This window comes from Marmota marmota, unplaced genomic scaffold (genome assembly GCF_001458135.2).
Source record: "Marmota marmota marmota unplaced genomic scaffold, marMar, whole genome shotgun sequence".
NCBI lineage: Eukaryota > Metazoa > Chordata > Mammalia > Rodentia > Sciuridae > Marmota > Marmota marmota.
The window spans coordinates 3,729,832-3,749,947 of record NW_026000102.1 but is presented as its reverse complement, the minus strand read 5'-3'; the positions used below and the strand labels follow the sequence as shown (position 1 = coordinate 3,749,947).

The following is a 20,116-nucleotide window of genomic DNA, read 5'->3' as shown; positions in this document are numbered from 1 at the left end:
TTCTGATTGTCGAGGATCCACAAGCAAGGACACGTGTGGCCAGATCTTGGTTTCCAATGTTTTTCTAACAAAAAGAACCAAGGCCGGAAAGTAAGGAAATGTTCAAAATAAAATAGAGGGATGTGTCAGAAGGTCACAGAAGACAATTTGAAAGAGCTGCCAGTTTGGCCCAAACTAATAATTGGAGCAAAAAATACATAATGATAGTGTCGGATCCTAATCCAGCAAACAAAATAGAAGCCAAGAGTCTATAGTGATCAACGACTGGATGAATAAATGAAGACTAAAGAACTGTCACAGAATGCAGTAGATGGAGAGGTGACCATGACATTAAGTGTGAAGACCTAAACAGAAAAATTAAACTTATCAGTGTAAACTGGTAAAAGTGCAGATGAACTCTGTATGACAGTTGACCACTGTTTCATTGTGCCTTCTGTGTTTTGGTCATTTGATGATGGTGTACCTAAGGTAGGACAGTTAGTGGAAGCTGGGTCAGAGGTATGTGGGAACTCTGTACTGGTTTTGCAGCTCTTAAGTCTAAAATTTCAAAGTTAAAAAGAAGTAGTTACACAGGTGGTCATTTTTCCAGAATGGTGCTGAGGACAGGGAAGCTCTCCAGGCCAGTGAACGTGGCCTTTGCTAGTGGAAGCAGCATTGACATGGCCTCCCTGCAGACAGTGTCTGACACAGGCTGTCCGCTCCTCCTGGAACCCACTCCCGTTCTTGGTTCCCATGACCCCCTGCTGGGCAGGTGTCTCCTCTCTCTGTCTGTTTCTCAGTCACCTTTCTGGCTCATTCCCCTCTACAGCAAGTTGAAGTTCCTAGAGCTCAGGCCTGGGGCCTCTTTTCTCTCTACACCTGCGCTATGCCGCATGGTAGCCACCAGCCACATTGGATAAATACAATGAAAATTTGGTTTCCATCAGTTGCTCTAGCCATATTTCAGGTGACAGTTTGGTGACTCCCATATTGGGCACACGGACAAGAGTCTACTCGTCATTGCAGAGGCTCTGTTGGACATGGGTCCACAGGCAGCACTGTGTACTTCACACTGCAGCCCATGAGAAATGCAGTGATCAGCCGTCCCCCTCAGCCCTGCCACGACCAGCAGCCGTGCCTGTGTGCAGTGGCCTGCCCTCGCAGGGCAGTGTCTGACCCGCGGCACAGTGTTGTCAGCTTGGCATCGCGCAGCTCCCATCAGCCTTTCACCTCCCAGTTCATTGATAATTCTTGTCTGAAACATGTTTCACTCCTCATTTTTAAAAATAGCAATATTATCATTCTGTTGTAATGTGCTGTGCACCTTATTGTATTCGCATTGTTATGTAGCATGAATATCTTTTTGTCAGGGCGTTAAGATCTGGGCTCATTTTAATAGCTGCATAGTATTATAGGTGCATAATAATGTATGTCATAAAAGTACTATGATTTAATTTTGCTGATTTTCTTAACTGCATGCTCAGTATTTTATCTGCACATACATTCTTTCATTCTCTTCCAGATGAACAGAAGACCTCTTCTTCCTCCCCGACACTGAAAAATAAATGCATGTGCACTGAGTTTTGTGAGGATTTGAGGAAAGACCAGCACAGCTCATCATATCAACAGATGAACTGTATTGACAGTGTCATCAGGTGGGAGACACACGCTCTAATGGCACGTTGGCTTTTTCCAAATACATACGTTGTCCCTGCGGAATCCTTGTTAGATTTCTGACAGCTGTCCTGTCTTGATTTCATATTAGAAATTAGTAGATATTTATGGGGTGCTTACTGCACGCAGTCCACAGTACACCGAATATCACAGAGTATGCAATTAGATGACGTCCCTCCCCTGAAGGACCATGGGGCAGCTGGAAGACGAGACCTGAGCTTCTCAGAGTTGGGTGGGTTAGGATGTGGAGTCAGTCCAAGTCCATGGTAGATGAGCAGTCCCAACCCAGCGGTCCAGGCCAGGGCACATGGGGAGACTCCAAAGAGGAAAGGACAAAGTATCCCAAACGAGTGGCACAGGAGAAGCAGAGGTGGGAAGGCTCAGCAAGGGGACAGGCAGAAGCTGTGGCCTGCTCCTGTTGTTGCAGGTACCTAAAGAGCTACCAAATCCCAGCTCTGAAAAGAAAGTGTGTGTCCTCCACAAACACCATGGCTTCGTCATCAGAAGAGGAGAAGCCGAGCCACCAGGCAGACGACACCCAAGCAGTGCAAGGTGACGGGGCTTCCGTGTCTGCACTGAGGGAGCCGTCCCGAGCTGCCTGTCGCGTCTCTGCCTTCTTGCCTTTCGCTCTTTCACTGTAATCATGAGACCCTAGTTTCAGGTCTCTTCTTTATGGCCAGGAGGCTTTAATTCGTCAGTTACCAACTTTGTAAGCTGTTTGTCTTTAGCATAAGCTTCCCACTGGGAGTCTTCCTTTCACTGTTGGTTTCTCGTGTCTCACCAGCTGTGGCACAGACCCCTGCCATGCCTCAGCCGAAAGTGCCCACAAATGGACGGCCCACTGAGGCTGAAGCAGACCCGGCCGGAACCCTGTCCACTGCCACACTGAGCCTGGGGTCAGGCACCAGCCAGTGCAGCTACAGCAGCACCATCGTCCATGTCCCACCCCCAGAGCCAGGTGCCACCTTTACTTTCACTGAGTCATTGATACTATTTGCTTAATTCTAACTTTAGAATTAGGAATAGTTGCCCTTCTTTAATTCAGTCAAGGTAGTTTGAAGTGTCACCATAAAATTGTTTGGGTGACACATCCCAGGCTGTGTTTCCTAGCTGGCACTGATGGGCACCGTCCGTGTGTTTACCCTCAGCCTCCTCGGCATTCGCTGTTGGCGCAGCATCATTCCATTGACTTTCAGAGAAGGTGTCCATTTCCCACCTTGGAACATGTCCTACGGGGTCTGTCATGGGTACATGCACGTCTGTGTTGATGGAGAAGTTAGGAGTAGAACAGATTGAAAACTTTCCTTAACAGCATGATTATATGGTGGATTATTCTGATCTTGTTCTTTCTCTTCTGTTCCCTCCTGTTCTCTTGACCTTTTGATAGCTCATAAAGACTTAGTAGATGACATGGGGACAGGTCTGTCACACTGGGTTTTCAGGTACCTTAATTTGTCCTTGCTGGTCATCATGGAGGCTCGCCAGCCCATGCTGAGCTGCTCCTGTGCCTTTTCTTCTTGGTCTTGGATGCATCTTGCCCTTTGGGTTCCCTCAGCAGCCCGTCAGCTGGAGCGTGGTGGGCAGAGAGCTGTCATTGGTGGAGAAGGGAGATTGGATTATTTGCTGCTTAGCCAAAGATAAGTGTTTTCCTAGAGCTGAGGCAGGCCCCCAGGACAGGAGCAGGGGCACATTTTTAGTGCATCTTTTCATCCTACTTTGGGATCCTACAGGGTGTTTAATTTCCCACCACCAGGCCCATGCAAGGTGGGGAGGGTTTCAACCAATAAGAACCTTTTTATTTTTTTATTTATTTTTTTTTACCGTATCACTGTGCTTTTGGTACTCTGGTCTTCCGTTACCATTTTGAAAGCATTCATACTAAAATCCATCTGCTTTCATTTAAAGAAATATTTACAGATGATAGTTTTTTTTTCCTGATCTTAAACCAGTCTCAGTGACTGCAAGGCCACATCTCTGTTCCAAGGTGAGCAAGCAGAGTCAGCTCATGTGTTTTAAATTGTGGTGGTCATACGCTGACCCTAGTAATGTGCTGGGTCTGAAGACCGTGATCACAGGAGCATTTCCTTGCCGTTGCATGTGTGGAACAACCCAGGTATAACTGGTGAAGCAGGCCAGCTAGCCCAGAGGCCTGTGGCCTGTGAGTGGCAAAGTGAGAAAGTGTTTCCCAAGAGCCATTCCCACCATAGGACCTGTAGCAGGGACCAATTAAGATGGAATGTGAAATAGAGATGACTAAAAAATCACTCCATGTGTTTGTTTCTAGTATTGGGGATTGAACCCCAGGGCATTGTACCACTGAGCTACATCCCAGCATTTTTTTGTAGCTGGGATTACAGGCATGTGCCACTGTGCCTGGGTGCCAATCCATAAATTGAAATAAAACTTTCAAAATGCTCATATCCAAAAGAAGGGCTGGGCAAGAAAAATAAAGTAATGAAAACAGAAAAACAACAGGAAAAAAAAATCAAATACATAATAAAGTAATAGCTTTAAATCTAATTATGATCAAAATGACTTAATAGACTAAATGCTACAAGAAAGAGGCAAAGATTGTCAGAACAGATACAGAGATCAGCAGCCAACCATATCCCGCCCAGTGCTGTCATCAATCTGCAGTTGAAACAAACTCACAAGTACACGGGGAATGAAGGAATGGGAAAGACGATGCCATTGGGCAGTAGGTGGAGGAGGCCTGCGGTGCTTGCACAGGGCAGGACTGGCGCCCTGTGGTGATGCCACAGCCAGGAACGTTCACTAAGTCAAGAGCTTCTGAAGATAGGCAGTAGAGAAACGCCTCCGTGGTCAGAGTGAGAACCTGAGCAAAGAGGTGAGCTGAACAACATGCCCGCCACCTCGCCCTAGCTGATCTGCCGAGAACCTGGTGCCCGCTGACCACGTAATGTACATGTAAGGACAGGGTGCTCACGGGCCTGTAGAGCAAGTGGGGCTGAGATGTAAGTCTCAAATGTGAAAGGGTCCATGAAATATATACTGTGCTTCCTGGGGGAGGGTGAATTAAATCAAAAATTACTAATAAGATATGGAAACCTGAAAGTTTGGAAATTAAAGAGCGCATTTCTACATAATCCTTGATTCAAAGATGAAATTACAAGGAAATTAGAAAATAGTTCAAAATCCACAATAATGGAAGTATATATAGCACATCAAAACCTGTGCAATACAGCTACAGAAGAACTTATAAGACTAGGAGCTTTTGGGGGCTGGGGTTCTGGCTCAGTGGTAGAGCACTTGCCTGGCATGTGTGAGGCCCTGGTTCGATCCCCAGCACCACATATAAATAAATAAAATTAAAAGATCCATTTACAATTAAAAAATATTTTTAAAAAAAGATTTGTAGCTTTAATTGTTAATACTACAGAAGAAAGATCTCAAATCAGTGATCCAAAGTTCCATTTTACTAAAAAAAAGAGCCGAGTAAACCCACAGGAGAAGGAAGGAAGTGATAAAGATAAAAGCAGAAGTCAACAAAATAGAAAACAGGCATCAATTGAAACAAAACTAGAAGCAGTTTCTCTGAAAAGATGAACAAAATTCATCAAGCCCTGTGCTGGCCGTGGCGCCTGACTCTTCAACTTCATAATCTTAAATCAGGTGGTGCAAATCCTCCAACGGGTGGTGTTGCTCCAGGTTCCTGGAATCTTCTAGTCTTCTGTCCCTGCAGGTGATAGGCGCTCCTCAGTGTCTTGATGTGGGTTGTATTTTTATTTTCCCGCTGCTGCACAGGAGTGTTGATGTTTGATGGGATGCCAGGTACTATAAGGCAGACCAGATAGTTTGTATTCCTTTGAGTAGTCTTAAGCTTTGTTATCAGAGGTGAGTTACCTGGAAACAGACTGACCCTTCAAGCTTTGCTTTCACAGTTTGGTAGGCAGGAGCAAAGCAGTGTGTGGTGCGGGCCTGATTTTGCTCTGGTGCCAAGAAGAGGTCTTTCTGAGTCCTTGTCTCCTGACTGATGGAAATAGTGCTGTTCTGGGATCTTTGGTTCTCTTTCCCTTGTGTTTCAGGAGGTTCCTTCTGCACACAACTATACTGTTGAGTGTTCCCCCAAATGGTCTGGGGGCTGGCTGTCACTCTCAGGACCCTCTCTCCCTGCGACTCTTGTCTGCTCCTCTCCTGAAAACCCTGCCCCTCATCTCAGCAGCCCTCCACCTGCCCCTCCACTCCAGGCAGTGAGCTGGGGCAGTCCTCAGGGTCACTGTCCTTCCATCTGGAGGTCGGCCTCAAAGCCATGTTTCATATGGTCCGTTCATTGTCATTGTTTCAGGCAGGAAGGTAAATCTGGTCCCCTGTCTGCTGAGCTGATTCAGACTAGCTAGGGCCCCCTGGTGGGAGTGGCACAGGGCCAAGCCCACCTAGGCCACCGGATGCTCCCCAGCCCCAGAGGGTGTTGGGGAGTCCACCAGAGTGCCCACCACAAAATATTTTTTTTAATTTTGTTTTAGTTGCTGATGGACCTTTAATTAATTAATTAATTAATTAATTTTTATGTGGTGCTGAGAATCCAACCCAGTGCCTCACACATGCTAGGCAAGCGTTCTGCCACTGAGCCACAACCTCAGCCCCCCAAATTTTTTTTTGAAAGAAGTAATTTTTAGGAGTACACACCCTGTGGGTGGCAGCTAAGATGGAGCCCTTGCAGCATCCAAGCACAAAGTGACTGTGCAGCAGAGCTCTCCACCATGTCGCGTGGGAAGGGAGCGAGCTGCGGGCTTGTGGGCACTTGTGCCGTGGGGCAGGTGGGGCCCACAGGAGAGAGGGGGCATTGGGGCTCGCACTTGTTCCTGTGTGCATAAAGAGCTGGGTGATAGTAAGGCAGTGGCTTCCTGAGGGGGACGAGTGAGAAGCAGGAGGTAGTGGGCAGACAGTGGACAGGGTGGGGAGAGCTCACTAATACCTTTATGATACTTGCTGGTTTTTTAATCACCTGAGAATATTACCTGTTTGAAAAATAAATACAAAGATTAAAAAATGTTTTAAAGAATTCAGGGAGATAGAAAAAGCATTTATGATAAAATCAATTAAAGAAACATGAACTGATTATCATAATCTGTAAAGTGTGTATATATTTGTTTATAAGGAAAAATAAGAATTTTTGTGCTAGACTGGTGAAGTTTTTTATATTCTAGTGTTATAATAATGTGTATAAAATTGTTGAAATAATAAATGAATGAATAGAAATAATTGACAAGAACTACAATTAAATCTGTCTTGTTTCACCTCAGCAGAGGATGCTGCCCTAGGATATGAACCCTGGACCCTAAACACCCAGCCAGCTCCTTTCACTGCAGAAGAATTCAAACATGTAGGGCTCACAACCGCCTCTCTGTCAGCCCACACACAGAGAGAAGAACAGGATTATGTGGACAGGTTCCGGAAAAAGATCTTCTCCTCGCCCTATAGCTGCTATCTTCATTGCGAAAGCAGCAGCAAGGCCAGACGCTCCTGTGTTCAAGGTGGTTACATTAAAACATATATTCCACTTATTCCTGAGGCTGATAAAGCCATACAGGTGCCGCTGTCCCTCAGGGTTAGCCGGGATGGGCTCCAGGACCCACCCTGGCAGGTCCCCACCTGAAAGGTGCCCAAGTCCTAAGGCAGAGGGTTGCCACACCTGCCACATTCTCATCTCTTAGTTACTGTAAAGCCTGGGACAATGTCAGTGGTTCTTTTACTGCATTGTTTAGGGAATACTGACAAGGATGGTGAGTCTGAACATATTCAGTACACATGCAGATTTTTTTCTGATATTTTCCATCTGTGTTTGACTCTATTGATGTGGACCCTGTGGATATGGAGGGCCAACTTCCAGAGAGATGGCATGAGCTCTTGGGGTTGTGCTTGAAAGAGTGATGCTGAAGTAAATTCCCTTTTGTCAGTAATTTACTTAGGATATGAGATCTGAGTATTGATTTTTATAAGAAACTAAAGAGATGCTAAAATAAGCTTAATTATTTTTTAAAAAACAAATTTGTAGTTGTTGGTGGACAGAATGCCTTTATTTTACTTGTTTCATTTTCACATTGTGCTAAGGATCGAACCCAGTGCCTCACACATGCTAGGCAAGTGCTCTGCCGCTGAGCCACAGCCTCAACCCCAAGCTTATTTTATAGTAATAATTTTTACCCAGAATTTTGTTCATCTTTTTAGAGCTACTTTTTGCTGTCTCTGAAGTAGACATACTTAATATTGGCAAGTGTTCATTCCTTTATAATCTATTTACAATTACCTGTACCTGCATTCTCTTCCCCTTCTTTCAGTTTAATTTTCCATAATATGCCTCCATCTTTATCCTTTCAGGAGATTTCACTTCCAAGCAGAGCAGGTTAGCAGGATGCAGAAAGGGGAAGCACAAACGAACGAAGCCACCAGTGCCCTTGGGCAGTAGCAGCTCCAGTGACAGCTTCTGTTCCCAGGCTGGGGGACCTCTTCAGGATGTGCTGCCCTGGTGCCCTTCCACCCCGTCTTCTGCCTGTGCCTCAGGCTTGGGGTTCCCAGCTGCTGTGATGGTTCCCAGCCAGTCCTCTTACCTCCTCCCAGCTTTTCCCCTGCCAGCCTGGGGAGCTACACCTGAATGTCCACCTAAGCCACCTGTGTCCAGTGGCCTGCAGCATCTGCCTGCTCTCCCTTCCCTGCACGTGGATACTTTGATGACCTTTTTCTTGCACGACCCCCATATCTGTCCTCTGTGGTCACCATCATTCTCTCCATATCCATTCTTGGGAGCCACAGACTCTTCTGAAATTCCTCCCTGGGTATCAGCAATGGCTCCAAATCTGGAACTACCTCCTTCAGTCAACAGTGGGAGGGTGGAGGAAAAATGGGAGATGCAAAAGGAAGAGCACCTGTTCATCAGTTCTCGGAGCAGCTCACCACTGCAGCTAGACCTACTCCATGAAGATGTGCCCGCGTCTCCTGAGCCTCCAGACGCAGTGAGAAGGGATGCTGGCCCCGAGGCCACAGATGTAAGTGATGCAGCTGTCAGCACACACCTACCGTCTGGCCTAGGCTCAACACTGATGTCCTCTTAGTTGTCTCTCTTGTCTATGGCCAAGGCTAAGCTTTGCTCCATGTGGCCTGCAGTGGGCCTCTGACCCCATGGAATGTCCCTTGTCTTGTTTTGGTCCTCATCTGACCTCAGCTAACCCTTGCTCCACAGAGCCTGCATGGGCCACCTGACCCCATGTGGGGATCAGGACTGGTCCTCAGGTGCTTGATGAGATCTCTTTTGTAAAGGGCCATCTTTCAAGTTTTCTTTGTGAACCAGGTTCCCTGCACCCTTTAAAATTTGATATCCAGGTTTTAAACTTAACGTGTTTATTGCCTATAAAAAGTATTTTCTTACAACTGAGGTTGTGATCTGGGAAGATGGGAATAGGCCATATAATATGAATTTACATGCATATGTGTAGGACACCAGGAGTTTATTTATGCAAGAGGTAGGAGTCACCTTTTGTAATCAAAAAGCAGGCAGCTTTAGCTGGGTGCTGTGGTGTATATCTGTAATCCCAGCAGCTCAGGAGGCTGAGACAGGAGGGAGGCTGAGACTGGAGGATCACAAGTTCAAAGCCAGCCTCAGCAACAGCGAGGTGCTAAGCAACTCAATGAGACCCTGTCTCTAAATAAATTACAAAATAGGGCTGGGGATGTGGCTCAGTGGTTGAGTGCCCCTGAGTTCAATCTGAAGTACCACTGCCCACTCCCACCCCACCCCCACCCAAAAAAAGCAGGCAGCTTTAAATTTCATGTTTATACACATCATTTGGGTCATTTTTTCTTTAACTTTTCAAATACTGTGCCTTGTTAAATTTTTGTATTACCAGATTAAATTTTGGAATCTTGACATTCCTGTATTTTAGTGTAGAATCCAACAAGTGTGGATATGTACTTGTTTTTCTTTGGTCTTCCCTTCAAGGTATAATACCCTTCATTGAACATATGTTCACAGTATGATGATCAGAATCGAGAATTTAGGCTCACCTATGGAGAGCCTGGCACCAGTGTACTGGCTAAAAATCTAAAGCAAGGCCCCGTGTCATTCTGACTGGAGTCTGGGCTAGGGAATAGGACATGGTTTAAACTGCACTGTGTCACTAGTTGGGTGTTAGCTCAGACAAGTTATTTAACCTTTCTTTGCCTTTGTTTTCTTATGAAGAAAGTAAAAAGATGGCTAGCTCAGAGCCTATTCCCAGGATCATATGACATGACGAGCACATTCCCCTGAGCACCAGCTCTGGGGACCCTGGGACTTCCTTCCGCCTGCTGCCATATGCCTACAGTTTGCACAGTGCTTGGAACAAATGAAATGTTCAATATGCGTATTTACCGAATGACAGAGACAAAAGAGCACACTTGAGTGATGCTTGGAGTGCTTTAGGTGCTCCCTAAGCAGTGACACTTTTCCTGTTACACAGAGGAACTTTGACAAGTCCTTAGGGACAGGCTGCGTCTTCACCTCCCAGCGTGAAGCTGAAGACCTGCCCGTCATGGGATGCTTGGAATGTTAACGTGTGTCTTCTCCTGTCCCTCCTCTCCAGCACCGTGTTTCAGGTGGCGGTGGCAGCAGGAGCAGTTCTGCTGCTGGTGACCTCTCCCCAGCCCCACCCCACAAGGTGTCTCCATCTGGAGCTGGTTCTGCAGCCGCAGGTAGTGGATCTGGGAAACCGCTTCTTTAGACTCTGCTGTCCAGAGGTCGCTGTGTTGAGGGCATCTGACTGAGACACCCATGTAAAGATAGAGTCCCCCCACCTTTTTTTTAATAGGCTTTCTTGGGGTATATTTACATACAATAAAATTGACCAGTTTTAATTACACAAAACAAGAATTCCAACAGATTTGTACACTTGTAAACCACTTCTACAATCACCAGAACCTTTCTATCACTCTAGAAAGTTCTTCTGTGACTCTTCAGACATTTCCAGCCCTGGGTTTGCCACTTTAATTTTGCTTTTGTTCTAATTTTGCACATTGGATTAGACAGTGTGCAGCTGTTCATGTTAGGCTTCTCTGAGAATGAGGTTGTTGAGATCCATCCTGGTGTGTGGGCACTTAATGTATCCATCCGCCAGAGGAAGTTTGTCGGGTCGCTTCTGCTCTAGGGCTGGGATCAGTAATGCACTGAGTTCTTCCGTGGACATATGCTTAAATTTTCCTTGGGTAAATACCTGGGAGTGGAACTGAGGCCTGTGGCAAGGGTATGGTCAGCTTGGTTAGAAACTGCCCAATTGCTTCCAGAGCAGATGTGTCCGGGGCGCCTGCTGGGCTGGGTGGTGAGGAGCAGCTGGCCACCACGGACCTGGAAGTCAGTCTTTTCATCTGTTGTTGATTTTTTCAGGAAGCAGTGATAGCTGCATCTTCTTCACTAGTACTGATTATTCTTCTGAAAGCTCTGAAAATGGGCAACAATCTCAGGATACACAGAAAACAAACGCCTTTCACAGTTTAGCTGAGGATCCCATCTGGAAAATGATAGCACAAACTCCTGAGTGTGTTCTGATGACGTATCAGGTGCCAGAGAGGTAAGAAAGCATTCTAAAAGACATTCTATGTTGTTATGGCTTCTAGTGTTATAAATATAACATAACCATAAAAGTATTTTAAAATGTTTTATACATACCCTTCAGATTTACTCATTTGAAGTCAAGCAAGAAATGACTTCCTAAAGCAAGGGTAGTAGTGGTAGTGCGGCACATACACAGACCCAGACTGAACAAACGTGTGTCTCATCCTGAGACAAGAAAACAGCTGGGGTTGTACCTCAGTGGTTGAGCACTTACCTCACATGCTTGAGGCACTGGTTTGATCCTCAGCACCATATTAAAAAATAAATAAAAACAAAGATATTGTGTCCATCTACAACTAAAAACAAAAACAAAAAAACAAAGAAGGGCTCCACGTTCCAAGACAGTACACAAGGTGAGGAACTTTTCTCTTTAGACGCTAAAAGACAAGGGGAGCAAAGGGAAGCCCATTTCTTCCATGTGCTTCATTGAAACATCATGCAGTTGTTTTCCATTGAGAATAAAAGGCCTGCTACCAGCCTGGCTGGGAAATGGTTCTGCACTGTTGTCCATGTGTGCATCGTGTATTAACCAGACAGTGAAAGTGTCTCACCCACCAAAGAGAACAGAACCCTGCACCTTATTCAGGACTGTGAAGATGTCGTTATTTGTTTCCAGGGTTAAGGAAGTTGTGCTAAAAGAAGATCTAGAAAAACTGGAAAGCCTAAAACAGCATCAGCCCCAGTTTTCTCCTGGGCAGAAAGAAGAGCTAGCAAAGGTGCATCCTTGGATTCAAAGCCAGACTGTCCCTCGAGGAATGCATGTCCAAGTAAGCCCAGTAGCATAACCATCACATAGACGTGTTTTGCATTGGGAAGTGTTCTTAATGTAGGTGAGCTTTTTCATGATCCCACTGAAATTTGTAATCCTCCCAATTGACAGAGGTGCTATTAAGGTTTGTAGATGTTAAATAATAATATAAGGTTATGCAGTTCTTTGAATTTTGAACTCAGGTCTTTTTGACACTAATTTTTTTTCTTTCACCAGTTGGACTCTTTGGGGGCAATAAAGATAATATTTGCTTTGATGTATGATGAGGGAGGAGAGAGGTGGAAGAGACATACATTTCACATATACATGTATGTTTGAAAAGAGTTAAAATTGTGGGCTGGAGATACAGCTCAGTTGGTAGAGTGCTTGCCTTGCATGCACAAGGCCCTGGGTTCAATCCCCAGCACCACAAAAAAAAAAAAAAAAATTTGTAGAAGATTTACACTTGAGGTGGTGTTTACAGCCAGCAGGAAACTTGGTGGGGCCCATGTGGGCTTTGCCATCATGAGGTCGTAGAGTGTTCGTGAACAGCTTCAGCAGTGAAGACTTTATCCACCACTGTTCCTACCGGTGGTGCAGCCGTAGTAATGGAAGTGACAATTGCATGGTAATAAGGCCTTTTCCCCCAGTTCTCAACATGGGGAGGTGGAGGCATCAGGTTAGAAATTACTTTCAGAAAAGTAGTATATGAAGGCTCTTGAAGTAAGCAGGTCACTAAAATCCTCCCCTCTCACTCTTTGTAACTTAGTACTTTTTAATCTGATAAAATATACATGATCCATGTAGCGTAAAATTTATCTTCCTATTTTAAAGTGCACAGTTCAGAGGTATTGAGTACATTCATATTATACATCCATTAGCACCATCCAGCTCCTGAACTCTCTATCTTACAAAACTGAAACTGCTCAGAAACAAGGAACTGAGCATCTCTCCTCCTGCCTCTCCTCCCACCTCCTGGGCAGTCCTCCCGCTGTCCACCTGTGGGCCTGGCTGCAGTGTACTTCAGTACCTCGTGCAGATGCAGCACACACTCTCTTTCTGACTGGCTTATTTGTAGACACACCTGCTCTCTCTTGGTAGCTGTTGTGTGGCCTGTCTGTCCCTCCTCTCACTGTCAGCCTGTGTCCAGAGCTAACGTGACTCTCTTGTGGACAGCAAATGGTCAGATCAACGTGTTCACACCCTTTGTTCCAGCCTCTGCCTTCTGAGTGGAAAGTCGGGCCCTTTACGTCTAAGGGACCGCTGGTCAGAGGCACACGGTGCCCTCTTGCTGCTTATTCTCATTGACTCTTGTTTCTTCATTGTTGTCTTCTGTTGTATTAGGTTTATTTAATTATTTATTTATTGCAGTGAAAATTTTAATTCCCTGCTCATTTTCTATTGTGTATATTCTGTAATTATTTTGTTTGTGGTATCTATGAGGGTCATATTTAATATCCCAATGTTATGTCACTCCAGTTTGAATTATTCCAGCTTACCTTCAATAACATTAAAAAAACAAAAAACAAAAAAACCTCAGCTGAGTGCAGGGTGGTGCATGCCTGTGACCTAGTAGCTCAGGAGGCTGAGGCAGGAGGATTGTGAGTTCAAAGCCTGCCTCAACAACTTAGCAAGGTCCTAAGCAACTCAGCAGGACCCTGTTTCTAAATAAAGTATTTTAAAAAGGGCTGGAGATGTGGCTCAGTGGTTAAGTACTCCTGGATTCAATCCCCAGTACCAAAAACAAACCAACGAACAAAAAACTACTTCTATAGAGCTCCATCTCTATCTCCTTTCAGCTACTGATGTTACAAAATTAGATTTTGTTTGGTACTGGAGATTGAATCCAGGGTGTTCTACCTCTGAGCTACATCCCCAGACCTTTGTTTGTATTTTATTTAGAAACAAGGTCCTGCTGAGTTGCGTAGGACCTTGCTAAGTTGTGCGGGTGACCTTGAACTTGGCAATCCTTCTGCCTAAGCCTCCCATTGCTAGGATTATAGGTATGCACCACCGTGCCCAGCACAAAGTTAGATCTTGATATATTGTATGTCCAAAAACATAAACTAATATCTGTTTTTATTCATTAATCTCTTAAATGATGTAGAAAATAAAATATATAATTACAAACTAAAGTTACCATAATATTAGCTTTGAGACTAGCTTTCTTTAAATGTATTAGTCTTTTAAATCATATAGAAAACAAAAAGTTACATGTCATTTTTAGAATAATAGTAGCTTTTATAATTAACCCCATATTTTTCTTTACAGAGAACTTTTATTTTTTTCCTCTGGCTTTGAGTTATTGTCTGTTGTCCTTTCATTTCAACCTTTAGCATTTCTAATTCCTAATTTCTTCCTCACCTTTTTCCCTCCCTGTACCAGGAATTGAACCCAGGGGCACTTCTTTACCACTGAGCTACATCCCCAACTCTTTTTATTTTGAAACAGGGTCTTACTAAGTTGCCCAAGGTCTTACTAAGTTGCTGAGGCTGGCCTTGAACTTGCAATCCTCTTGCCTCAGCCTCCTGAGTAGCTGGGACTATAGGCGTGTACCACCATGCCCAGCTCTCCCTCTTTTTTTTTTTTTTTTTTTGTGGTGTTAAGGATCGAAGCCAGGGCCTTGTGCATACAAAGCAAACACTCTACCAACTGAGCTATATCCCCAGCCCTCTACCTCACTTTTGAAGGAGTTTTGCCAGATATGGGATTCTTGATTGACAGTTTGGGTTTTTTTAAAGTACTCTAAATATATTGGCTCAGTGTTCCTGGCCTCTGTAACATCTGATGGGACCTCTGCCTATAGCCTCACCGTTGTACCTGGTGAATCCTTCCTTGCTGCCTTTGAGATGCTCTTTCTTGAACCTTAAACTGATTGTAATGGATCTCAGGGTGGGTCTCTCAGGTTATCCTTCCTGGAGTTGATTAAGAGCTTCTTGGACGTGTACATTCATATCTTTCACTGAATTTGGAAAGTTCTCGGCCGTTTTCCTTCACACCCCCCTGTCCTGCTCCATGCTTGCTTCTCTCTTGCTGGTCCCGCGGGCACTTCCGGCTCTGTTCACTTCCCTTCCGTCTTTCCTTTCTGTTCCTCAGACTTGACAGTTCGACTGTCTTCACATTCTTAGTTCCTTCTTCTGCCTTCCATGTCTGCCTTTGAGTCCCTCTAGTGAATTTTTCATTTGTTTTGTCTTTCTCAGGTACAGAGTTTCTTTTTGATTTCATTTTATGTTTTCTTTTTTTAAAACTATTTTTAGTTGTAGATGTACACATACCTTTATTTTGTTTGTTTATTTTTATGTGGTGCTGAGGGTGGAACCCAGTGCCTCACATGTGCTAAGCCAGGGCTCTACCGCTGAGCCCCAGCCCCCGCCCCTCATTATATATTTCCTATTGCTTTATTGATATTTCTGTTTTGTTCATACATCGTCTTGGTTTCTTCCATGTCTTCCTTGACTTCTTGAAGCTTCTCTGAGATGGTTGCTGTGAAGCCCTTGTCTAGTAAGCCAGCCATCTGCTCCTCCTCGGAAGCCCTTGCTCTTGGCTCCTTCTTCCTGAGTGGGCAGTGCTTTCCTGTTTTTAGGCCTGTAGCAGTGGTTGAACTAGACCTTGGGACCTTGTTGTGTGGTAGACTCCTGCTCCATCCCTGGAGCTTGCTGCTTTTGGCTTTTCTCACTGATTGTCATGACCGTATCTGCTGGAGGGCAGCAGGAGGCACAGACCTCAGGACTTCCCAGACCTTTGTTAAGTCTGCACTTCTCCCCAGATGTGCATGGAGACTCTCCAAATTCCCCACATAAGTGGTTGCATTTGAATGTCCTAGACTTTAAATGTCTGCCTCCCAAAGTGGGGGGAGGGGTAGGAGTGGGTAGAAAAAAAAGAAAAGGGCATTGGCCCTTTAAATTCCTTGAGAGTTGCTTCAGCTGGTGGGGCAGGAGCTTGCAACAGTAGAGGGGAGGGTGTCATGATGGCTGCCCACCTGAGTGTCTATACCACCAAGACCAGCAGCAGCCAGAGCACAGGTCCCAGTTGTCGGAGGATGGAGTCTTTACTGTCCACTCTGATTCCCATGAGCTGCATGCAGGCTGCTCCAGAAATATATGCATGTCCACTGGGTAGCTGGTACTCTGTTGCAGCTGAATTTGACCAAAACCAACCACAGTTTACCATTGAGGCCTTCCCCTGGAAATTGTAGCCTTCAAATAGACTCCCCCTGAAGGGTACGTGAAGAATGAGCTTCCAAAGAATTTAAGCTAACGTATCTAAACAGTTTCTGTCATTTACATTCTTATAATTATAAAAATGGACCATAGGGCTGGGGATGTGGCTCAAGCGGTAGCGCGCTCACCTGGCATGCGTGCGGGCCCGGGTTCGATCCTCAGCACCACATACAAACAAAGATGTTGTGTCTGCCAAAAACTAAAAAAATAAATATTAAAAAAAAAATCAATCTATCTCTCTCTCTTTCTCTCTCTTTAAAAAACAAATGGACCATATTAGGTACTTTCAGACATGAATAAGTTGAGGAGTTAGAAATGATGTTGCTGGCCAGCCCTATGCTGATTTTAAACCCTCAAAGGGCACAGACGTTGCATAACAGGCCTGCCTGTGTTCTCTTTTGAGAGCTGCACCACCTGTGAAGACAGAGGTTCAGCTGGTGACACTGCAGAGGCCCCTGGGCCGCATCCAGGAGAAGACAGCAGCTGAGCCACCATGAGGATGTCCCTGCACAAGCTTTCCAGGGCACGTGTGACAGGCCTCCCTATGTGTCTCTAAAGCTCGACTCACAAGTGACCACAAAGTCATCATCAACATAAGACTTCCCACCGTGCTTTTTTAACAGACATCATTTTTCTGAAGCAGAAGCAGCATTGTATATCGAATCTTCTCTTTGTTCCTGATGTGTTAAAACTGCCAATTAGACTCCTTTTCTAGTTTAGCTGCCTTCTAGAGAGATTGGATTGCCTTTAAGAGGTAGGTGTATGGTAAAATTTTATTTCAAATATCACCCAAAATAAATTATGATTAGAAGTACAGCTAAAATGAGCCCACAGCTGAGCCTCTCTGGTCTGTCTGTTGCTGCCTGAGTCATTCTCCCTGGTGGAGTGCAAGGAGCAGCACACCCCTGGGCGTGTGCCTCCGTGATGGTCTCTGAAACGTGGTGCTCCCCTGTGACTCAGAGGACATCCCAGTTTCCTGCCACCCATTAAAGTCCATTGTCCACTAGTAAATCAGGAAATAACTATTTTTAAGGCTGGATTTTTTACTTTCATTCTTACAAATGCATTTTTACTTTTTTTTTTACCTGTCACTAAAAGGTTTTTCTAAAAAGAATCCATCAACTTATTAAGGGGCTTATTCTTTGGAGAACTTAAAATTAGCAATTGTAAATGTAGTTAAAACAAAAGAGCTATTTACTCAACCAATAGTGTTTTTCTTTTTAAGATTTTTTTATTTTAAAATAATGATTGTAAAAAGTGACAAAAGTTCTATAAGTTAATATTCTTCTTATTGCATATGTGTTTAACCATTAACTTTTGCTTTCCACTGAATTTACACAAAGATGGCTTTCTGTGCTGAGCAGAGATCTAATTGGCGCTGCCTTTTGTTTGCCCTTGAACAGGGTAAGTGTTCTGATACCCAGTGAGAAACCTCTGGGGAGCTCAGCGACCCCAGCCTCCCCAGCCCTCAGGGACTGCAGTCCTCAGGAGTCATTGATTTCTGTGTCACTTGCCAAAGAGTCTCAAGAAGTGAGTGTTGACTTGACAGATTGGCTCACTCTGGTGCTCTTTATAGAGAAGTCATGGTTCCTTCTCAGACTTAGAATGATATGCGTGATCCACACCCATGCAGCTCAGAAAAGGAAATAGAAGATGAAGGTCACAGTGACCTTGTATTTTTATATAACTTACAACAAACTTATTTTTTTCTTTGTTTTGTTTTTTGTTTGTTTTTGGAAAAGACTTCTTTCTCCTTTGAAGTTTCATAACTTTTTCTAAATGCATCCTCATAATGATTAGGCAAATTGACCTTTTTGTCTGTGGAATAGATGGACCCTGATTCTCCAATCCTGTAGCTCAGATTTTCTCCCAAAATAGTGGGTTCTGGATTCAGTCTTCAGGTATCAAAATCAGTTTCAAATGCTGCCTTTGACATTTCTTGAAATTTTCTAGTATCAAGCATTCGCATACAAATATTGCTGTTTTATGAATAGAGAACACTCATATTCTATTCCATCTTGATAGTTAAATGATTTCTGAGGTCTTTTTGTGTTGATCCAGTTGTTCTGGTATTTTTTTCCCCTTGGTAAAAAAAATCAGATTAAAAAATTAGCCTGTCCACTGACAACTTTCTAGAGTAATGAAGTTCTTAGTTTGTGTAAATCAAAGTTGGCATTTGGAGCTATCAGGGTCATTCTGCCTTTATGTGTGCGTACTTTAAACTCTGTGTTCTGTGCCGACGCAAGGCTTCTTTGTGCTGTTTTGGATGTTCACTTGTTAGAATCACCTGTTTCTCTCCTTCGTACACATTCTGTGTAGTCACATGATGCTAGGCTGGCTCTGACATGGTGCTGTTGAGGACAGGTCTGTAGGAGCACTCTCAGGCCTCTTCTCTTGATAAGAAGATTGTTCAGTGCATGTAGAGGTTGTCGTACTTCGAGATGCAGTGGGATTCACAGTGGCCTCTGCTCCCCCCCAGGGGTCTGGTCTCACCCAGTTGAAGCTTGGTTGTTCAAGTTTATTATCAGCTTTTTGTATTAATGACTGTAGGAACTGGTGATAAAAGTGTATTTTATAGGCTTCCATGTTTACATAAATACTACCCAAAAAGCTTTATTTTCTTGGGTCAGAGGCCAAAATTTATGAAAAACAAAATGCTGTACAAAGGGAATAGTTTTGCAATTACACAAAACTTCATTATTAATTCATAAAATAAATTTAATCCAACTTGAAATTTTGTTTCAACTGAATTTATAATTATGTGATTTACTTGTTTTTAATGGCTATTAATATTTTATTTGGGTATCTTTTTTAAGTAAAATAAGAAACTGTACATGTGAAACCTGTGGGTCCCTAGCAGTGCTGTGTGGCAAGCCCTGGTCTCAAGTGGGTTTTGCGTCATGAGAGGCGCTTCTCCTGGAGGCACTGGGTTGCCATTGCAGCGCATGTGGGCTAATGGTGACAGGCGTGTCTCAGTCCCTTTTCCCAGCACATTGGCTCATTTTTATTTTTATTTATTTATTTTTTTAGTTATCGGCGGACACAACATCTTTGTTTGTATGTGGTGCTGAGGATCGAACCCGGGCCGCACCGCTTGAGCCACATCCCCAGCCCTACATTAGCTCATTTAATCCTTGCTCTGGCATTGTGAAGAATTTATTGGGTTCCGTGTGTGTGTGTGTGTGTGTGTGTGTGTGTGGTAATTTTCATGCCACTTTAATGAAACCCAGTTAGCATATTACTCTTTCATATTCCACAGGGTGAACCTGTATTTTACAAAGACTGTAACTTGGGCTGGGGATGTGGCTCAAGTGGTAGCGCGCTCGCCTGGCATGCGTGTGGCCTGGGTTCGATCCTCAGCACCACATGCAAACGGAGATGTTGTGTCTGCCGAAAACTAAAAAATAAATATTAAAAAAAAAATTCTCTCTCCCCCCCCGCTCCCTCCCTCCCTCTCTCTCTCAAAAAAAAATTATAAAAAAAAAAAACAAAAACAAAGACTGTAACTTAGCAGCAACAAAATCTAGAAATTAAAATATGGAACAAGAGCCTGAAGTGAACAGGTCTTTTAATAATACCCTTTTTGAATCCTTGCCACCTCTCTGTGGCAACAGTGACCACAGCAGGAAGGAAAGGGCCTTCGTGTGGGTGGCACTTAGTGTGGGTCAGCAGCTCCTGGTCTCAGCTTCCCCCGAATAAGCCTTGTCATCCCTGTTATGGAGGACACTGTGGCAAGGGAGCAGATAGCCTGGTGGAGGACACAGCTGGTACGTGAAGCGAGTGAGGGTCTGAATTTCATGATCTGACTGCGGAGCTGTAGAAATAATCTCCCGATACTACCATGAGTGAGGGATTTTGGAATCGCTACAAGGGAATTCTTCCTCGAGGCTCTTG

General features: G+C 44.3%; 1 protein-coding gene across 22 annotated transcripts in view; it reads left to right on the top strand.

Moving 5' to 3' along the window:
* Per3 (period circadian regulator 3) overlaps positions 1 to 20,116 on the top strand; it is a 70,233-nt gene that overhangs the window by 34,650 nt on the left and 15,467 nt on the right. For 9 of the 22 annotated variants that reach the window (XM_048783695.1, XM_048783693.1, XM_048783694.1 and 6 more), the window contains exons 13-20: positions 1,502 to 1,634; positions 2,081 to 2,205; positions 2,438 to 2,611; positions 6,918 to 7,148; positions 7,993 to 8,657; positions 10,230 to 10,338; positions 11,027 to 11,210; positions 11,871 to 12,021. In XM_048783695.1, coding sequence (XP_048639652.1) covers positions 1,502 to 1,634; positions 2,081 to 2,205; positions 2,438 to 2,611; positions 6,918 to 7,148; positions 7,993 to 8,657; positions 10,230 to 10,338; positions 11,027 to 11,210; positions 11,871 to 12,021 — 1,772 coding nt within the window. The other 13 variants (XM_048783684.1, XM_048783686.1, XM_048783685.1 and 10 more) reach the window with 8 other exon arrangements.